This window comes from Rosa chinensis, chromosome 3 (assembly GCF_002994745.2).
Source record: "Rosa chinensis cultivar Old Blush chromosome 3, RchiOBHm-V2, whole genome shotgun sequence".
Lineage (NCBI taxonomy): Eukaryota > Viridiplantae > Streptophyta > Magnoliopsida > Rosales > Rosaceae > Rosa > Rosa chinensis.
In genome coordinates this window covers 17561381-17581848 of record NC_037090.1, presented here as the reverse complement: position 1 = coordinate 17581848, position 20468 = coordinate 17561381, and the positions used below count along the sequence as shown (strand labels likewise).

The 20468-nt window shown below is 40.8% G+C and overlaps 2 protein-coding genes across 3 annotated transcripts; one reads left to right on the top strand and one right to left on the bottom strand.

Annotated features, from left to right (window-relative positions):
- Positions 1-2275: 2275 nt before the first annotated feature.
- Positions 2276-8363, top strand: LOC112191786 (pyruvate kinase 1, cytosolic). 2 transcript variants are annotated; one of them, XM_024331197.2, is made up of 16 exons: positions 2277-2513; positions 2606-2702; positions 2784-2881; positions 3250-3405; positions 3749-3826; positions 4391-4522; positions 4642-4722; positions 4836-4907; positions 4990-5079; positions 5163-5307; positions 5526-5614; positions 5799-5894; positions 6005-6072; positions 6609-6708; positions 7265-7324; positions 7971-8363. In XM_024331197.2, the coding sequence occupies exons 1-16, from the start codon at positions 2445-2447 to the stop codon at positions 8121-8123; spliced, it is 1584 nt and encodes a 527-aa protein (XP_024186965.1). In that variant the 5' UTR covers positions 2277-2444; the 3' UTR covers positions 8124-8363. The 2 variants fall into 2 exon arrangements, with proteins under 2 accessions (XP_040372055.1, XP_024186965.1); XM_040516121.1 differs by lacking the exons at positions 7265-7324; positions 7971-8363 and adding an exon at positions 6942-7190 and having other exon boundaries at positions 2276-2513.
- Positions 8364-9032: 669 nt separating this feature from the next.
- On the bottom strand, positions 9033-11194 carry LOC112191787 (trihelix transcription factor DF1). Its single transcript, XM_024331198.2, has one exon. The coding sequence runs from the start codon at positions 10646-10648 to the stop codon at positions 9179-9181; it is 1470 nt and encodes a 489-aa protein (XP_024186966.1). The 5' UTR covers positions 10649-11194; the 3' UTR covers positions 9033-9178.
- Positions 11195-20468: the final 9274 nt, after the last annotated feature.

The window sequence follows — 20468 nt, the reverse complement described above, 5'->3', positions numbered from 1 at the left end:
CCGCCACTGTGGTGGTGTTTTCCGGCGGTTTCTGGCCACCTCAGGGATGGTTTCTGTTCCTGATTTCGATTTACTTGTCGATACGAGCATTTCGATATACAATACGTAATTTTTGGAGATCGTATGAGCATGTTAGGGTTTTTGTGATTTCGATAGTTTCGGTTATCGATCCGTGAGGATTCGGCCGTTCGATCGGCTTGTAGTTTTGTTTTATTGATCGTAGAAGTGTTCTGAGGTTGTTGGATGGTCTTGGATGAGGATTCAACTGTTGGATCGTCGTATAATTGTGTTTTTCTTGTGCTTGTTAAGTTATCGCGTTTCGGATTTGAATTTATTTATTCAAAATTCGGGGCGTGACAGTTTTACTTTAATAGTAAATCATCAACGTAGCGATGAAATGAGTTTCTGCTACTGGATTCTGGAGCCATGAAGCAACAAAAAATGGTTCAGCAGCAAGATGAGCTCAAAGAAATGCCTCATGGCCCTGTTCCAGTCGAAGCTTCAAGTAAACCCAATTGAAGTTATAGTTGATTTTGAACAATTAAAGGGCTTCCCGATCTGGGTTACTGATCAATTTGATTATAATGGGATTTCTTGTTGGGATTCGTATGTTTGATTCAAGATTGAAGGAAGGGGTTTTCTTTTTCTTTCAATTGGGGGTTTTTGTTTGTGTTGAATCTTGCGCAAGACTGTATTTTTTTATATGGGTTTTGCATTTGGTTTGGATGTTGCAGCATCGGCGGCCAGCGTCATGATATTCCCGGCAGACCTGACATTCACGGCGGAGCTAACAACCGGTGGTCATGTTCGCGATCAGTTGTGAAGGTAGAGCAGTGGTCTTAAAGGGGTGGGTTGAGTTCTATTAGGGGTTGGGGAAACTGATGATGAAAGGGTGGTGGTGCTACATTGTGCAAGCAGGTGAGAGAGAGAGAGAGAGAGAGAGAGAGAGAGAGAGAGAGAGAGAGAGAGAGAGAGAGAGAGAGAGAGAGAGAGAGAGAGAGAGGTGGGTGCCCAAAGTAAGGGAAATGACAGAACTAGGTGAGAGAGAGAAGATACAGAACTGGGTGCCCAGAGTAAGAGAAAAGACAGAACTAGGTGCCCACAGTAAGAGAAGAGTGAGAAATGGGTGCTCTGAGCAAAAAGTTTGAAGAGAGCAAATTACCCTTCATATTATGACACATGTCACTACAATTAACGGCGTCATTGACGTCGTGTATGTTTACTGAGTCGGGTTTGGAATCTGATGTACTAAAGTTTATGTTTTGAAACTTGGTGTACTGAAATTAATAGTGGGCCTTATTTCGGATACTATTCATGAATTTTTCCATTTTGAGAAACAACGGGTTGCCCTACCCTCACACGGCAGAGCTGTGAAACCAGGCGGTGGCCTTTTGCTTTTATTTCTGTTTCTGGGTTTTCTTTCCTATTTCTATTTCCTGTTTTGGATTTAGAAGGAAGTCACCTTCCCTTTTAGTTGTACCTGGGCCTCAGCGTTTTGCTGGGTCTCTGTATGGCCATGCCCTTAATGAAAGTCCTTCATTCCAAAAACAAAAAAAACACTTGACAAGACGTTCCTGAAAACACCTTCATTTATACAACACAAAATATCAAACCTAGCCCACACTGGTCATTCATATTAATGCCCCTGTGGCCCTGTGACACAACACCTTCTCCAACGTCGTGCCTCCTCAACAAGTCAACGATGACACTATTAGAATTTTTCGCCAACCAAAAATAAATCAGCGGATCTGGGTGTGTGACAGAACCAGCCGGACCAAGGCCCGACTCCACGACCCACACCCCACAAGTAGACGACTTTCCCCGGCAAAACAGTATGCCTAGTGCTGTTGATTTAATGGTTTTTTTTAACTTTTTATATAACAAAACAACTTTCCGCATATCCCCCCAATTGAAGTTGGCTTTCGACGACCGTACTCACCTCATAAAACGACAGCCCATAGAAATTGACCGAATACCTTTCACAAAACCAGTGCGTTTAATAACCCCCCTTCTCCTCTGTTGTTTGGCTTTCCTTGTGCGGCCGCCGCAAGTAAGAGTAGTAGGTAGCACTGTACCCCCGCCCCACACTTTTAAAATAACCAAACCGCTTCCTCATCAAACCACGTGCACATTTCCTCGCCTAAACCAAACCCCCACGCACCCCACGCGCAAGCATATTCGCGTGCGGCCTACGCTTCCCCCACGAAAGCCACCACCTTCTGAGTGCCGCCACGTGTAAATCGTAGTTTCACTTTAAATCGAAAGTGTAGAAGAGTGAGAGTGTTTTTGGAGGAAGGCAGAAAATAAACTAGAGAGCATATTCTGATATTTTGAGGGGTCAAGTTTATACACCTCTCTCTTCTTCTTCTCCACGCAAACCTTGAAAGCTTTGCTGTTCCGAATCACTCTCTCTCTCTGTGTGAGTGTTTCAGTAGGAATCGAAAATGCATTCGAATCATCTGCTTCTGGAGGAACCGATAAGGATGGCTTCGATACTGGAGCCGTCGAAGGCGGTGCGATTCTCAATCCCTAATTTGATTTTGGCGGTGGATCTATTGCTGGAACCGATTCGATTCGATTTGTGTGTGTGTTTTTTTTTTTGCAGAGTTTTTTCCCTGCAATGACGAAGATTGTGGGGACGCTGGGGCCGAAATCCCGATCTGCGGAGGTCATCTCTTCTTGCCTCAATGCTGGAATGTCTGGTATGGAATTTTCGAATGCTTTTGTGTGGTTTGGATGAGTGATTGGGGGGTTTTGATGGATTGAATATGTGTGGATTGCAGTGGCCCGATTCGATTTCTCGTGGGGCAACCCGGAGTATCACCAGGAGACTTTGGACAATCTCAAGGCGGCTGTTAAGAGTACCAAGAAGCTTTGCGCGGTATGAATTTCATGCATGCTTTTGTTTTTGCTTTTGCTTTTGAAAGTGTCAAGAACAGAAAGAAGAAAAATCTGAGAACGAGGGCATTCGTTTTTGTCTGCGTATTCCCTTTTTTACTGAAACAAGATACTGGGGCAATCTTCTCTGTCTCTCTCTTTCTTTCTTTTTTAGATTTTGAGTGTCTTCCAGGTGTTGTTTGATTGATTACCAAAAGAAACAAAGTTGTGTTGTTTGATCAGCATTTTGGATTTAGCCTTGTTGCGTACTACCTTCACCTTTGAGAATCTTTCTATCTGTTTTCCTAGTGGGATGAATAAACGGAAGGTGGGGAACTGATTGCATGGTGTTCTTTGGCTATTCTGTTTCAGGTTATGTTGGACACTGTAGGTCCCGAATTGCAGGTTGTAAACAGAGGCGAGAAGATCATTGAACTCAAGGGAGATGGCTTGGTTATTCTTACCCCTGATCAGGGACAAGAACCATCTTCGGAGCTTTTGCCCATCAATTTTGATGGATTGTCAAAGGTGCGGCAAGACCTTTTGTTTTATCATCATGTCTATAGTTTTGTGTTTAATTTTAACTAGATGGACTTATTGAAATACTGGGCATGTTCATAAGCTGTTTATGTATATGTTCTCCAGATGTGACTCCATAACCTGTTGTTGTGCAATTATGTTTTAAGATACTTGAAATCATGCTTTTTACTGTTTTCAGTTTTATACTCCGATGTCTTTTAGTAGTTATCTTCTCTTTAAGATACATGGGATTGTGCTTTTCACCTCTTAGTTTGGATGAATACTGCAAATATTACTTTTGTCCTTACGAAAATCAGATCTACTTAACAAGTCGATCTTCAAATGGTTTCAGGCAGTGACAAAGGGAGATACCGTTTTCATAGGCCAGTACCTGTTCACTGGAAGTGAAACTACTTCTGCATGGTTGGAGGTAAAACAAAATTAAATTTAGAGATTACACTTGTTAAAAGTCACTTTGTTTTCTTCCATAAAATCCCCCACCCCAAAACTGAAAAATTCCTGCTCCTTGAAACAAACCTAAGTTAGGGTATATAACAGTTTACTGAAGTTTTTGTCTAATATACTAGCCTTTCTGCGCACTCTCTTGCCTGTAAGCAAAGAGCTTTTCTACTGTCATTTTATCATATAAATATCTGAATCAGTAATACTGTTTGTCCATGAGTTTAATTGTACGCAAAATAATTTAATAGTTTTTAAAAGAAATGTTTTGGCCCGATCATTCTACCGTCATTAACTAATAAATAATAATATTTCCTTAAAGTTTTCTCAATGAAAGTTATTTGAAGACTTCAAAATGTTTCACCCAAGCTCATGTTCCAGGCCTCTGGCTTTATATAGCACTATAGATGAAGAAAACGTTTCTATACAAGCATTCGCAGTATATAGCACTTTAGATATGGAAAACCTTTCTACACAAGCATTTGCAAAAATTCATAGGTCATGCCTGACTGATAACTTCTGCATTGATGATCAGGTGTCTGAAGTGAAAGGAGATGATGTTGTTTGTGTGGTAAAGAATTCTGCAACATTGGCCGGTTCTTTGTTCACTTTGCATATCTCTCAAGTTCATATTGACTTGCCTACTCTCTCTGATAAAGATAAGCAGGTAAGCTCTTTTCAAATTGGGGAATTTTAAGTTGTTGAGCATGACTCAAGGCTCTCGTAGTTATTTTGGCTTGCTACCTTGGCTTATTTTCTGACTGTTTGAATCTATTGGCCCTCCAGGTTATCAGTAGTTGGGGACTTAAAAACAAAATTGATTTCCTCTCACTGTCATATACACGACATGCAGAAGATGTTCGCCAAGTAAGTCTCTTTCCTAGTGCCCTGCCCTGTGTTTAGTCTCAAAACATGATGCCTTATATTCTTTTAGCTCTTGAATATATTGGTTAACCTGGCTTATTCATGTTTTAATGCAGGCCCGCGAGTTCCTTTCTAAGTTGGGTGACCTCAGTCAGACACAAATTTTCGCTAAGATTGAAAATATGGAGGTGAAGATTCATCTATTTTCAGTTTACATTCTCTTCTGCATAATACATAGATATTTATATGACAATTTCTTCTTTACAATAGGGATTAACCCATTTTGACGAGATTCTACAAGAAGCTGACGGTATTATCCTATCCCGTGGAAATTTGGGCATTGACCTGCCACCTGAGAAGGTTAGTATCCTTCACTGGCGAGTAGTAAATGTTATGTTATCTTTTTATTTGTAATAAGTCATTAATTTTTCTGTCCTTTGCAGGTGTTTTTATTTCAAAAGGCTGCCCTTTACAAGTGTAACATGGCTGGAAAGCCTGCTGTGGTTACTCGTGTTGTGGATAGTATGACCGACAACTTGAGGCCAACTCGTGCAGAAGCAACTGATGTTGCAAATGCTGTATTAGACGGTGAGTTACTATTTTGACTCAATCTTTGCCTTAGGGATTCCTAGTTGAGGCCCATTAAATGATTTTAAATGTTTTATACTACCTGGTTTTATGTATAGTTGTTGCTAGTGTCATAGATTTTTTTTGCAGTTTTTTTTGTGTCTAGTTTTGCAAAAGTATTCCATTGACAGGAAAGTTTTGTTAATATGTTTGATTAACCTACTATTTTGTGGGTGCAGGAAGCGATGCAATTCTTCTCGGTGCTGAGACTCTTCGTGGGTTATACCCTGTTGATACCATCTCTACTGTTGGCAAAATTTGTGCTGAGGCTAGTATTTTCTTTATTTTTCTCATTTCTTTTTCTCTACTTTGATTTAGTATTACTGATTATCACTTAAAATTGAGGATACTATCATGACTCATAAGTAGCTGTGAAAGACCTATCACAACTCATAAGTAGCATGGTCCTAGATACAATAGATTGCATATAATAACAATTCTTATCCTTGCAGGCAGAGAAGGTTTTTAACCAGGACTTGTATTTCAAGAGGACAGTCAAATATGTTGGAGAGCCAATGACACACTTGGAATCTATTGCATCCTCTGCGGTATTGACTTTATAAGCTGCTCCTATGATAGTTTTCCTCTTATGACTGTTCCTTGTTTTCTCCCATTTGTTAGTTTGGTATCTTGAATAGCGAATGTCAAAATTGTCCAGGTTCGGGCAGCCATTAAGGTGAAGGCATCTGTTATTATTTGCTTCACTTCTTCAGGACGGGCTGCAAGGTATGTACACTGAATAAAAGCTCCTGTTTGGGGAATCTAGGGTTCTTCTATGTTGTAAATTCAGGGTTGATGAGAACAGTAAGAATTTCAAGAAAACAACAGAAGAAATTGAAAAGAAAAAGGATATTATCTAGAAACTTCACACCAGTAGGGTTCTAGGCATCACTTCCAAAGGCCTTGGCTGTCACACTCCTGGAGAGAAACAGAAGCTTTTCAATTTCTTTTCAATCGTCCAGTCCACCTTACAAAGATGTAATCTAGTCTGGAAAAAAAAAAAAAAAACCCTAGTGAATAGAAGTACTCAGATACCCCTAATAAAAATTAACTAGACATGTAGCAGTGACAACTTAAGCAGATAATGTTTAAAACAAATCCTAGCTGCCATTATTATGCTACCACTTAGTCTTTCGTCATTGTTCTCCTTTTTTTTCTTCTTGTGCGAGCTAGGGTTCTTTGGCTTCAATAAGATAATCGAGTTATGCTTCTATGTATTTGTTAATGTTCACAAGTATCCTAAAATATTCTGTATTGTGCAGATTGATTGCTAAGTACCGACCCACAATGCCAGTTCTTTCAGTCGTCATCCCCCGGCTCAAGACAAATCAGCTTAAGTGGAGCTTTACTGGAGCCTTTGAGGTTTGCCCTTGACTATGACCTCTAGCTCTACTAAAAGCTGTGAAGTTCATCACAATGCAATTTAAATAATTACATTTTCTTAATTTATTTCTCGTCTGCATGTTAATATGCAAAGTTTGATGAGAATGCTTTTCAATTCTTACAAGAAATGATTCGTCTTCATTTTTAGCACCTAATTATAATAAAAACAAGAAAAACAAGATGATACCAGTTAAGTGATGACATTGCTGCAGGAAGCTCATGAAAATTCTAGGTCTCTTGCAGATTTTAACGTTGACGTTAATGCTCAGGTTTATTTTTGTTATCTCAGCATGCATCAACTATTCCCATATATGGGAAACAAATTTTTGAAATCCGGAAGTGTAGTTTTGATGAATCAAATTTGACTTAATGTGAAGCATGCACGACTTCCAGTATTTTCAGACATGGGCAAAACTTGATGCTTTTGACTGTTACTTTGCTGTAGAATGTTGAAACTTTTTCCCAGAAGTTTGCATTGCTTTTACTTGCGTTATTTTGTGTGACCTTTTCCCCTTTTGTAAAACCCAATGTGCAGGCAAGGCAATCACTCTTAGTCAGGGGTCTTTACCCTATGCTTGCTGATCCTCGACACCCTGTAAGTATTTTCTGCATTGACTTGATACTTTCTTCATTTTCTCTATTGGTGGGCTTGAATGTAAATTTGTTATCTGTGTTTCCTGCTATTTAAGTCTTAACTAGTCTTAAATTGTACGTATATTTCAGCCATTTCTGACTACATTGGAAGGGCAACTCTTGCTAGTCTTTTCCTATATTGTTTGATGCATCAGTGCATCACATAGATTAGAGTATTATTTTAAAGTCAGAACCTAGCATGTTTCCACTCACCTGGCTTAATCACTGTGCGTCAACATAGGGTATTGTTTCATAGTAATTGGAGCCTCTGTAGCCAAGTTTTGCGGTTTATTATGAGTTTCTCTTTTTTGGCACCATAGGGTTCTTAGCTCAATAATATCCAGTTATGTGATTGCCCAGCCTTGATCGTACATTGCCTTGGCTCTCGGCCTGGAGACCAAGTATCTTCACTTTTGTGCATATGATGGGTTTAACTGTCACAGCCTATAGTTACCCATAGGTGGAATGTTACCTTGAGAGTAATTTCTGTTTGTCTGTGGGCCTTACAGTATTTCTGCTTTGGTTTTGTGTTGCTTCTTTTCTCTCCTCTCAGGTTGTATCTTCCTATTTGGTTTCTAATTTGTTGTCCACTGTATACAATTTTTCAGGCCGAGTCCACCAGTTCAACAAACGAATCAGTTCTAAAGGTTGCTCTTGATCATGGAAAGGCATCAGGAGTTGTAAAGTCGCACGACCGAGTAGTTGTTTGCCAGAAAGTTGGTGATGCCTCTGTTGTCAAGATTATTGAGCTTGAAGATTAGAATTCTTCTTACCCTATAATTTCCCTTTTTTAACTATTGGGGCATGGACCGATCCCCTGTTACCTGGGAGGTTTATATCCCCAGGTTTTGGAGACTTGCTCGTTGATTCGACTTCTATGAAGGGTTATACACTGAGGCAATTATAGTCTTTTATTAAAAGTCTATGATGTCCATGACCCCATTTTGTGTTTACATATCAGTCATTCAAGTCTCCAATAAAGACGATGCTTTTTCTGATCTGAGTTTGTCACTATTTTGGTTTTTGTAAGATTCCAGCCTAAATTTTAACTGTGGTCGCAGCTCCAGTTAAAACAAGGCTTGTTAGCTTTTGTCGAAAGTTCCTGGTTCCAGGGAGCAAGTTGAGAGAATTTCCTAAAATTGTTGAGTAAACTGGTTTTGGCTGATTTTCTTATCAACTTAACAATGCTCCAGTAAACCCATTTATAGAAAAATTGCAACTGGTAATGACGACGAAGCATATTTAACGTAACTAAATCACGTGATTACCTCATGTTACTTATAACCCTCCTGCCTCAGCCTCGTCAACACTTTGATGTGCGCTGGGTGCGCATGCAAATGATGATACATTTGCAACTATGGGTGCGCACACTAATGATATACTTGTTTAGAGTAGAGAGATGAAATCATGGAACTGTTCAACGTAAACCATGCAATTTGAGTGGTATTCTGGGGGCTAGAGAAAAGCTTCTCTTAGTGAACCGATAACACGATATTAGAATAATAACATCCTCCACAGACAATTAGAATTTGTATAATATAATATCGCAGTTGTACGAATCCAAAAGTGGGAAGGTCTACACAAAACCCAACTAATAAGAATGGACTTGTACTATTGCAGGCAGCCGGCGTTGTTTCCTTGGGTTGGCCAACACTGCCCTAATAGGGTCGTCAAACAACACATATATTCTTGGCTTCAATTTCAGAAATATGTTTCTTTGCTTTTAAAAGATGCAGATACATAAGATAATTTGAATCAACAAATATGGGAAATTCTTCATTCTCATGTATCTGATCTAGGCCCCTATATATACATATTATCCGGTGAGGTCGCTTCTCTTGTTTGAAGAATTTTGTTGCTGATGTTGTTGCTGCTGCTGGTGATGCAGATCAAGCAATTCGAGCTCCTTCTGCCTAACAAGCAATAGCATTCTCTCGTTCTCAAGCCTTCTTCTCTCATTCCCAAGCTTAGCTCTTTCCATATCCCTTTCCTTTTTGCTACTATACTTAACCCACTTGAGCCTCTGCTTTTCGAGCTCGAAAGATTGGTATTGGTAGTTCACTTGTTGCTGCTCCAATTGTATCAGCCTTGCTTTCATCCACTGCTTCTTCTCCCATGGACTCTTGGACACATCTTGGATCACACCACTTACTTCACTGCTCAATTGCTGCATCAACATTTTATGTGAGGACCCAGAAAAACAGCTTCCCTTTCTTGGCCTTTTAGCTCTTTCATGATCATTCTCATCCTCATCCTCATGTCCATGCCCAATTTGACCCCTCGAAACGCCTTCAACAACCCCTTCTTCCTCCTCCTCATCGTCATCCTCCGAATCATCATCCTCATAGTCTTCATCTTCCTCCTCGCCACCACTCTCTGCTTTAAACATTTTGGATCCCTCCGTCTCTGACCTGCCCGAATTGGCAACGACATGAGCATTTTCCGATACATGAAAGCACCTTTGCTGCTGGGGCTGCTGCTGCTGCTGCTGCAATTGAACCTCCGAAGGGTCTTCCGGGGATGAGTTATGCACACCGCTAGCTCCAGCAGCACCAACAGTGCCATGGCCGCAACTGTTGTGATAAGCACACATTTCCCTAAAGAACAAGTGCTTGGAATTCAGCAATTTTTTAACCTCGTCCTTCATCTTGGACGACAATTCCATCTTCTCCAATAACCCTTGATTCTCCACGACCTTGCAAGCAGTTCCCTTGCCAAGTATGTCATTCACCCTCTTGTACCTCTTGTTCAAATCATTGAACTTGTCCTCACATTGCTGAGGAGAGACATAGAAACCCTTCTCCATCATAGCCCGCGACACCGATTTCCATTTCCCTTTCTTCTGCAGCAATCCTCCACCACTCTTCTTCTTCCCTGTGGGATCAGGGCCTTCAGAGCCACCCTCATCCCCAATGTAAAACACAGCCATGATTAGAAGCCTGACCATGGTGTCAGTCCACTTCATTCTCTGCCATGGTGAGATTTTCCTCTTGTTTTCACCAGCGCTGTCGTCAGCACCAAACCCAGGTTCATCTTCATCACTGAGGGTGATCTGTTTGGGCTTTGTGGCATATGGGTACCCATGTTTTGCAGATTGGTGAGCTTGTGGGTGATGATTGTGATCAGCTTCATGGTGGGCATAGCTGACCATTTGGGGTTGGTGCATATGGTGGTGTGGGTTCTGAGGATTTGGGGGGTTTTGTGTTTGGTGCAGAGGCATTTCTAGGCCTAACATTCCAGACCTCATCTCTGGAAACAAACCACCCCCTAGACCATTGGGTTCCATACAAACTCAAAAAGAAAGAAAGTAAATAATTAAAACAAGGCTTCTCTACTTCACAAACACTTGAGAACCCAAAATTAAAAACCAAATGTCATAGTCTAATCTCTGCACATTTCTATATCGGATTTTGCTTGCTTAATTTTGAGAAGAAGTAATAAAAAAAAAGTGAAACAAAAAGATACCCGAGAATTTAAATGAATTTTGGAACAAAACCAGTAAAGCAAACAGTTCAAAAGCAACAAACTTCAAAAACTTGTAATCGACTATCTCTTTTCAGCTTTTTGCATATGCTTGGCAGAACCAGTACACAAGCATTGAGAGGTGGAAATAGAAAGAAAGGGGGTTTGTTGTGCACGGGATTGTGAGACAAGGACCAAGTACAGAAGCGGTAAATACTATATACAGAGAGAGGAGCAGCCTGTTTTAGTGTTGGAGGTTTTGGGAGTGGAGAAGAAGGAAAACTTAAACTGCCCATGGTTTTGGTTGTCCGCGGCTTTGGACTGAAAAACCCACAGGTTTTGTATTTGCTAAAACTAGCGAAGGAAAGGAGGCGTCTTTAAAACTAAAAATCTCACGCACCCTTCGTCTTGTGTGCCGTATTAGCCATTAGGATATCTTTTGTTTTGCTCACACATGGCCATGCCACGTAAATGGAAAGGTTCTTTATTACTCTTTCTATTTAATAAAGAGATCTGTTCGATATATTATAAAAACTCGTTAGATAAATGTTCGATAAATTTCTAGTCGAAAAAACAAAATGTTTGATAAATTAATATTTTTAATTCAATAATAGAATCTTTCGGTTTTGACTCGGATGAAGTATCGAGTTACCATATTTCTTGTTGCCTATTAGTTGCGATCACGAATCGTTGGCTGCCTTCTAGGTCCTTTGTTGGCCTGGTTATCATTATTCCTCTCTTTGTAGGCTTGCTAGCTATTTATTACAAAAATTTTGCTTGCTCCATTCTGGTGATTCGTTATGTCTGTGGGCTCCGGTCTAAGCGGGGTCATTTCAAAGCAAGTAGTGTGACTACGATTACTACTTTTAGGCCATCTCCGATCGTCAAGATCTAAAATAGATCATGATCTAAATTTTTAGATCTTTGGAATATACTATTTATCTAAATAGTAAGGTCTATAATTTTTCCAACTCCAATTGTTTGAGGTCTTCAAAAAAATAATTATAGATTTGTTTAAGGAAAACTGAAATTGGAAGAGAATTGAGTCGTACTTTCATTGATAACAGGGGCCTCTTTATATAGAGGATTACAAGTATAGAGATAGAGTTGTACATGGAAACATAATCGTACATTGATTGGATATCTCCTAAGATTCTCCAAGAATATCTCTAATATAAACCCTATTTCAACTAGAGCAAGTAACCTCGAGTTTGGGCCAGACGCATATTCTAGATTTACTTGAACACCCCCCTTTGTGTCGCTCAAACGTGGTGTTCCTCTCATTGCCTCATTTAAAACCTTGCCGAGTAACAAAAACCCCGTGGGACAAAAATAACCTCGGTCGAAGGGGAAAAAGAGCACAAGACACCCTTCACATTTCGAGACCATACATGTAGACATCTCCCCCTGATGTCTGCATCTCACCCTGATGACAACGGTCATGGAAATTCGGATAACTTTTCACAAAAGATACTACCAACATGTTTCTCGAAAGTGGAATTTAGGCCATGACTTAGTGAGCAAGTCTGCCACACTGTCCTCAGATCGAACCTAGTTCACTTTGATCTTGAGGAGAGTCTGTTGTTGCGGATTATGCTTGGTGTTGTCGCTTTTGATATAGCCTTTGCTTCTTTATTCAAAACAAGCAGCATTATCTTAAATGCTCGTAGGCTCATCTGTGGTAGACTTCAAACCACAATTGTTCGAACATGCGTAATTATGGATCAAATCCATATACATTCACGAACTACTCTGTGGAGAGCAATAATCTCTGCATTGTTCGAAGATATAGTGACTAGGGTCTATTTCTGTAGACCTCCAAGATATCACGGTCTTTACCCATGGTGAACACTTAACCATTTTGGGAATGACCTTTGTATGGGTCAGAGAGATACCCAACATCAGCAAAACCTTCCAAAACACATGTCGTTTTGGGATGGGGATAGTGGACGCAGGCCAGTGTTGGCGACGTTCCTGGTGTGTGATCGGTCCGAATCCATCATATCTTTGTAGGGATAGAACAAGCCCATATCAATCATACATCTCAAGTATCGAAAGATATCTTTTACACAAATCCAATGACGTCGCGTTGGCACATAGCTATATCTAGCTATCAAGTTCATGGCAAATGAGATGTCCGGTCTTGTGCATTGAGCTAAGTACAATAATGCGCCTATTGTACTCAAGTAAGGCACTCCTGCCTATAGCACATCTTCATTATCATCCTTCGAACGAAGAGGATCCTTTTCAGGATCAAGACTACGGACGATCATGGGAGTGCTTGAAGGCTTGACCTTGTTAAAATGCCTAATCATCTATCGACACGATGCTCAAGTTCCAAACCGAGACATAATCGTGTTCTCCCATAATCCTTCATCTCAAAATCAGATTTCTAGTATTCAGCGGTTTCCCTTTACTCTTTAAGGGCTTCTAATGAAGATCATGTCCAACATGAACCGCGATAGAATCCGAAACTTGTTATGGAAACCCATGGGCATATCCCTTCCCAATCAAGTAGTCACTTTAGTAAGCGTTTCAACCTTTTTGTAAACGCGCTCCGTGGTCTAGAGTCACTTGACTTGGGTAAATGAAGTTCACCATGAACCTTCATGTATATTTCATATCTAGATCCCTATATAGATACGTAGTGACCACATTTGTAAGCTGCATGTTCAGTTCTTTGGAAACTACCAAACTGACAGAGTAGTGGAGTGCAATGACATCCATTACGAGAGAATATGTCTCGTCGTAGTCGATTCTAGGGCGTTTTGTGAGAAGCCTTGAGCCATAAGGTGAGATTGCCATCTCTTTTTCTTATCACATTTTCTAACGAAGACCCATTAGTCAATAGGTTTTATGTTAGAAGGTGTTGGCATCACTGGCTCGAAAACCTTCCTCTTCGTTAGAGAATCCAACTTAACCTGGATCGCATCTTTCCATTTAGGCCAAATCTCTCTACATTGGCATTCATTCATCAACGGAGTGTGGTTCGATATCATCGGACTCAACAAACTCATGTGCAACGAAGTGCGTGACTACATCATCAATTATGATGGAGTTTCTATCCCACGTCTCATGTACACTAGTGTAAGTTTCATAGAGCTCTATATTCTTAGGAATAGGTTCTGACGTTGAGGCGTCCCCCAACGATAACCATAATCTAGAAGATTCTCATGAGACGGATTTTGAGTGTCGATGATCAAAGGATTGGAGTGTGCCAAAGCATCATTCGAACCCACGGGCCTCCCATTCATCCTAACTGGGGCCATGGCCTATGATGCCAGAGTGCCACTCTCTTTGGCGTTGGCGCCATGCCTACCTCCGTATAGGGTGGCGCTACGTCCTCTCGTAAGGACGTCCATCCTTGCAGGCATGTTTGCAGCATATTTGTGTGATCTCGTCACTTTAACGAGGATCGAGATGAGACATAGTGGGGACTGCCACGACAATTCCTGTCATTTCTGCTGAACTTCCGTGTTCTTATCTCCCCCTAATGACGGGAAGACTGTCTCATCAAAGTGACAATCCGCAAATCTAGCGGTAAGGAGATCGCCTTGCAAGGGTATTAAGTGGCAGACGATTGTTGGATTCTCAAATCCAACGTAGTTGCCCATTCATCTGTAAAGACCCATCATAGAGCGTTGTGGCGACTCAATTGGCACATAAATGGCTCACTCAAATGTGCATAAGTACGATACTTGTACCCAGTCACTAGCTGAAACACCGAGGTAGATTGAGTGGTGGTAGGTCGTAGACGAATTAGCATAGCTGCATGCGATATTGCATCACCCCAAGTGAATCTAAGGAGATTGGTACACATTACCAATGTCCTGATTACCATCGTAGTCGTTTCCGCAAGACCATTTAAGTATGTTCATGAGAATATGATGTCCAACATCAGTCCCATTGCAATATACATCGAAAGTTTCGATGTAAACTCTCTGGTATCGTCAAGTCCAATTAACAGAATAGGATGCTCTGGGGAGTGAGCCCGTTGTCATATGATATTTGCTAGGAGTGTACTATACGCAGCATTTACAGGTGGACAATGGCACAACACGTGACCAACGTGTTTGTGTGTCAACTAACATCATGAGATATTTAAACGTCCGAAAGTTGGTTGAATCAGTCCACAGAATCCCCATGGATTCTATGTAAGAACAGAATAAGTATTTTCATATCCTTTGCATAGGACTGTCTCAGTCCTAATTTCCCTAAGGAACTGGTTTTGCAAAATGAGCGAGAGGCTTTAGAAGTAACCAATGAAAATTTTGGTTGGGCCTAAGCGTCTGAAACGCTATTTGAAGCAAAGTTGGTGATTGCAGCATCACCTGGGGCTCCATCACCATGATGGACTCCATCCATGGTGTCATGGATAGGGACTGTGCCAGCCCTAGGCTGGTGGTGGACTGTGGCAGTGCTAGAGAAAGCGGCGGTGGTCACACTTAGTCCAAGAATCAACCTTTGAGTCATGCTTCATTTCGCTCGAGAGAATGGATGTCTGTGTGAAGTCTTTTGTAGATGGATCATCGTATCATGTCCTGTCGTGATAAAGCCAATATGTCTCTAAATCCAAGAGATCTTCTCTCATAACTTTATTGGATTTAATAGCTCGAATAGAGTCAACTAGAGAGACACATAAACTTCTTTAAGATGAGCCTTTGTTCGCAATCGTTAGAGGCATTACAAAGGAACTCATTTCCGTTCTCTACATGCGTTTTAGTATGGAATCTGTTGGCTATTCATAGGGTACGATTTGCCCTAAGAGCGTAGAGAGTTTCTGTGACAAAAATCAAGGTGCCATTTGGCAAGTGGAACTTGGGCTATTTCATGTCCTTGAATTAATACCGATGGCCCAGCCATCGTAGTCACAAAGTAATATACTCAGAATCAAAATGGAGTCATAATGAAAAGAACTCAAAATTTTATTCATAAGCCAACGGAGTCACATCATTGTCTCTTTGACCAAAGAAAATCTAATCCAAAATGCTAGCTAATGCAAAACAACAGTAGTCGTCTAACTTCTTTTGGTAATTCCAAAATGAATGTGACCAGGTGAGTAAAGAGATGTCGGTGGAGCAAGGCTCGCTTAAGTACCACTAATCTCAGAACCTTCCTAGACATCATACTTACTTTGGGGTGAGCCTATTTTGAAGAAAGACTAAACCATTGGCATCTACTACAAAAATATATGGCAATTGCCTATTATATCTCTTGGAAAATAAAAAGACTTAAACAGAATTGGCGATCTATTAATCACAGCCAGATTTGTAGTCTTCAACCCTTCATTCTAGATCATCTTCTTGACCTTCTTGTTCCACATAGTGAGCTTCTCTTGCTTCACAATATGCTTTGTAGGCGGTGACAATTTCTTCACGAGCTCTATAAATTTGTGCCCAATGATCAGACACTCCACATCGAGAACATACATCTCTTTGCTCAAACTCCATTGATTAAGGCGTTTTGAAAGCGTCATTTAGATGGCTCTTAGTGTTGGTGGCGCCACCAACATGGCCAGAGGCATTGCCTCCCTCTCTCTTTCCACATTGACCTCTTCGGTTCCGTGTTTGCCTATATTGGCGGTTACCTTCCCAAGTAGAGCTATTATATGGACTAGAACGTCTAGAAGTATCCCTAAGGTTAGGGTTTCGCTCTAGGCGCCTTCTCTTAGGGGCGCGACTATAATTGGATTCCAGAATATGCTCTATTTCCACGGATCTCGAATTATAGTTCTTCACAAGGATGTTGTCATGTTTTTCAGCGATATTCATAGCTCTAATGAGCTCATGAAACCTTGTGATCTGTCCTGCAGTAACATCGATTCGATAGTTCTTAGCATCCATCAATGCAGAGAAGGGGAAGGTAGAGAGAGTCTTCGCAATCAACATCGCATTTGTGATCTCTTTACCACAGAATTCCATTAAGGATTTAATGCGAAGTGCTTCCGAGTTGTAATCATGAACTGACTTGAAATCACAGAAGCAGAGGCTATGCCATCTTACTTCTAGGTTAGGAAGCAGGGAGTCACTGACGTTGCCCAATCTATCTTTGAGTGAGACCTACAGCCTTCTGGGGTCTTCTTCATTCATACACTCGTACTAGAGCGAATCATCCATATGACGAGTCATTAGGATGATGGTTTTCGCCTTATTTTCCTCTAAGGCTGCTCGATTTGCTTCCAAAGCTTGAACTTGCTCAACAGTTAGCACATCCTGGCTAGGCTCGAGAATCGTATCTAGGATTCCATCGACCTTGAGGTGCTAGCGGACATCACGAATCCACTTGTGATATTCAGAGCCAGTTGTTCCCAATGGAGCAAAGTCCAATTTGTTCAGGTTACTTATCCTGAAAAAGAACAAGAAATTAGGATTAGTTTCGGAGCGTAAAAGGCTACCACGAAAACATATAAAATTTCTGAGCGTAGTCACTTCCAAGAAATTCAATTCAAAGATGTATTGGATTAGATCGAAACAATGATTTTTGTGGTCCATCGTTTTACCTCAACAAATTCTAAGTTTGGAGGACTTTACAAGCTTCAAGCTTGGAGTGAGCACGAACCCCCACAGTTTGGCTTAATTTGGTCTCTCCTATGATGAAGAATGGAGGTTGCAAGTCCCCGAGAAAAAAAAAAGAATTTAAAAGTACAGAAAGCAGAAACGTCTAATAAAAATTACCTTTTTTTTTCTTTGACTTTGACCTCTCTTTTTTTTTCCTCTTCTCTTCCATGTGGGCCAGGGCCTCCTTTTTTTCTTTTCTTTTCTTTTTCATCTCCTTCTGCCGCACGTGGCCTTGGCTCCCCCTTATTTTTTTTCCTATCTTTTCTTCTTTTGGGCACCATCGCCTTTTTTTCTTCTTTCTTCTCTTCTCTTCTTCTTCGATAGTGGACCACAGGCTTTTTTATTTTTTCTTTCTTTCTTTTTCTGGCACTGGGCCCCGTCACTTGGTGGGCTGCCCCTCATCTTTCTTCCCTTCCTCTTGACCGAAGACGTCTTCTTCCCTTTTTGCTTTTTTTCTTTCTTTCTGGTTTTCTGGTTCGAGGCGGAGCTGCTGCGTCGGTGCCGGAGGTTGCAAGCGAGCTGGGCGCACGAAGGAGTTGGAATGGCCGGTGATTGGGCTAGGCTGGAAGTGGGTAGGGTAGCGAACTAGGCAGATGTATCAACTAGGCTGGCCGGTCCGACGTGATGTTGCCGCAACTTTGACTGGCCGGTCCGGTGATTGTATGATCGGTTCTGGAAATTACGATTCCTGTTCCTGGGTACTGGAATCAAGGCGTAGATGGTGACCAAGTTTGAAGGTAGAAGGTTGCGTGGGAGGATGCGAACCGAGCAGGGATTGTTTTTATTTTCTGGTGGCCGGTTCGGTACTTTTTCGGCCGGTTCTGGTGAAGCCGCCGGCGGTTCTGGACTCCTGGGATTGAGAGCTTCAAGGTAGGGTTCGGTGGATGCTAGGGTCTGAAGGCTACAATTTTAGAGTTTCAGGGTTAGGGCTTCATGTTGATAACGTGTTTTAGGAAAACTGAAATTGGGAGAGAATTGAGTAGTACTTTCATTGATAATAGGAGCCTCTTTATATAGAGGATTACAAGCATAGAGATAGAGTTGTACATGGAAACATAATCGTACATTGATTGGATATCTCCTAAGATTCTCCGATAATATCTCTAATATAAACCTTATTTCAACTAGAGCAAGTAATCTCGAGTTTGGGTTAGACGCATATTCTGGATTTACTTGAACAAGATTCTAATATATTTTATTCAAGTTTGAATCAATTGATCAATTAATGATCCAAAGGTGGGCAAATAGCTTGCCATCCATGGTCTAAACGTTGGTCTATGTTTAAACCGACTTATAGACTTTAGCCCTCCATTTATTTATTTTTATAATCGACCAATCCATGATTAGAGATAGATTTTGGATATTCATGGTCTATAATTTAGACTATACATCTTCGATTGGAGATGACCTTAATGGTGATTCGCTCTGGAATGGGTTCCACTTATTTAGATCGAGTCTTGATCGAATTGTACAATTGGTAGCAGGGCATGGCCTTGACTATATGGTGGGTAGGGTACTCACAATGGCAAGAGCATGTGGGTACCAAATGTATAGTGGTATGTTGTGTCTTGGGCAAAATGTTTTGCGGCCCAACGCCTTAGGTTTGGGTTGGCTTTTGGTCCAGGTTCATGAAGGTCTTTTTTCAAATCTAATCTGATTCATGGTTTTGCGTTTAGATCTAGGTTTTCTATTGGATCTAGGATCCGGACCCAAGTTCATGGATTTGGTTCTTGAAAATTTGACTACTAATATCTAAGCTTTTGACAGCCTTCATCACTTTCAATCTCTGATGGGGAAAACTATCACTTCTAGGTTGACGTAGTCGGAAAGATCACCTAGGTTTACAAGCAATAAACCTAAAAACAAAAGGTTATGGAGTCCACCAGAGATAAAAGAGATAAATCTCAATTTGATTGAAAATATGATAAAAGATAGGTTCTGCAGCCGTTTAAGGTTGCTTATATATGAGAAAAGAAACCCTAGGGCGACTAACAATGAAACCTTAAAACCCACGGGAAAAAATAAAACAAATCCAAAACAAACTAGGTGTCACGTCCCTGATTTTTAACACAAATAAAAATTGATATATAATCCCATAATTATACATGCGTGATCGTTCAGCCATCAATACAAAATACATGGAGACATCTTCCCTTTACAACAAGTACATATTGATGCCCTGAACCCACAATTTCAAATATTGATCCGATCCACAGAGTCATATATTACAAAATTTACGAATTAAATTGTCATCACAAAATAAAACGTAAATGCTCCTCAGAGCTTACTACATAGCGGAAGTTATAACAATGGCAAAGCCAACAAAATTTGTTTCCTACCCGTTCAGCTGCCAACAAGCTACCTCAGCTTCAACCACAATTACCCTGACCTGCAGGATTAACCCCTACACCATAGAATGGTGCACCGGGTTTCCACACAACAAAACCCGGTAAGCTTATAAAAGCTCGTATGAGTAACTCATGAACATCAATCAATAACTTACACACATCAGCTTCAAGAAACCATGCAACCATGATTCTTTCTAACACTCCATAACCTTTCCATCGAAAAGACAACATAAATCACCACTGTGACAATATTCTATTTGCTAACTTAACCATCAAGAAGCAATTCAAGTCTCATCTAGACAATAAAAGAAGAATACTCTTTGAACTCTCCTTTAAACTACATACTTATGAGTCTCCTGTAACCTCGATCGTTACCCCCATAAGCTATAATAGCAGACATCCTATAGCTCTATTGAAATCGTAACCACTCGTCCGGCCACGAACGTGATTACCTATTTCCTGCCTTGGTCACCATCTGCGACTGCGACCTGTCACCATCCGTGACATGTGATGTTCAGATCCTGTCTGGTCTTAGAATCAACATTAAGGTCACCATCTGCAATATGTCACCATCTGCAACATGTCACCATCTGTGAAATAAGATCTTCGGACCCCGTCTGGTTATACAATCAAACATCAAGGTCACCATCTGTGACATATAATCTTTTTAGACCCTATCTGGTTTTAAAGTCAACCTTAAGTAAGTCGCACCTGACCTAAAAATGTTATAAACTTATAG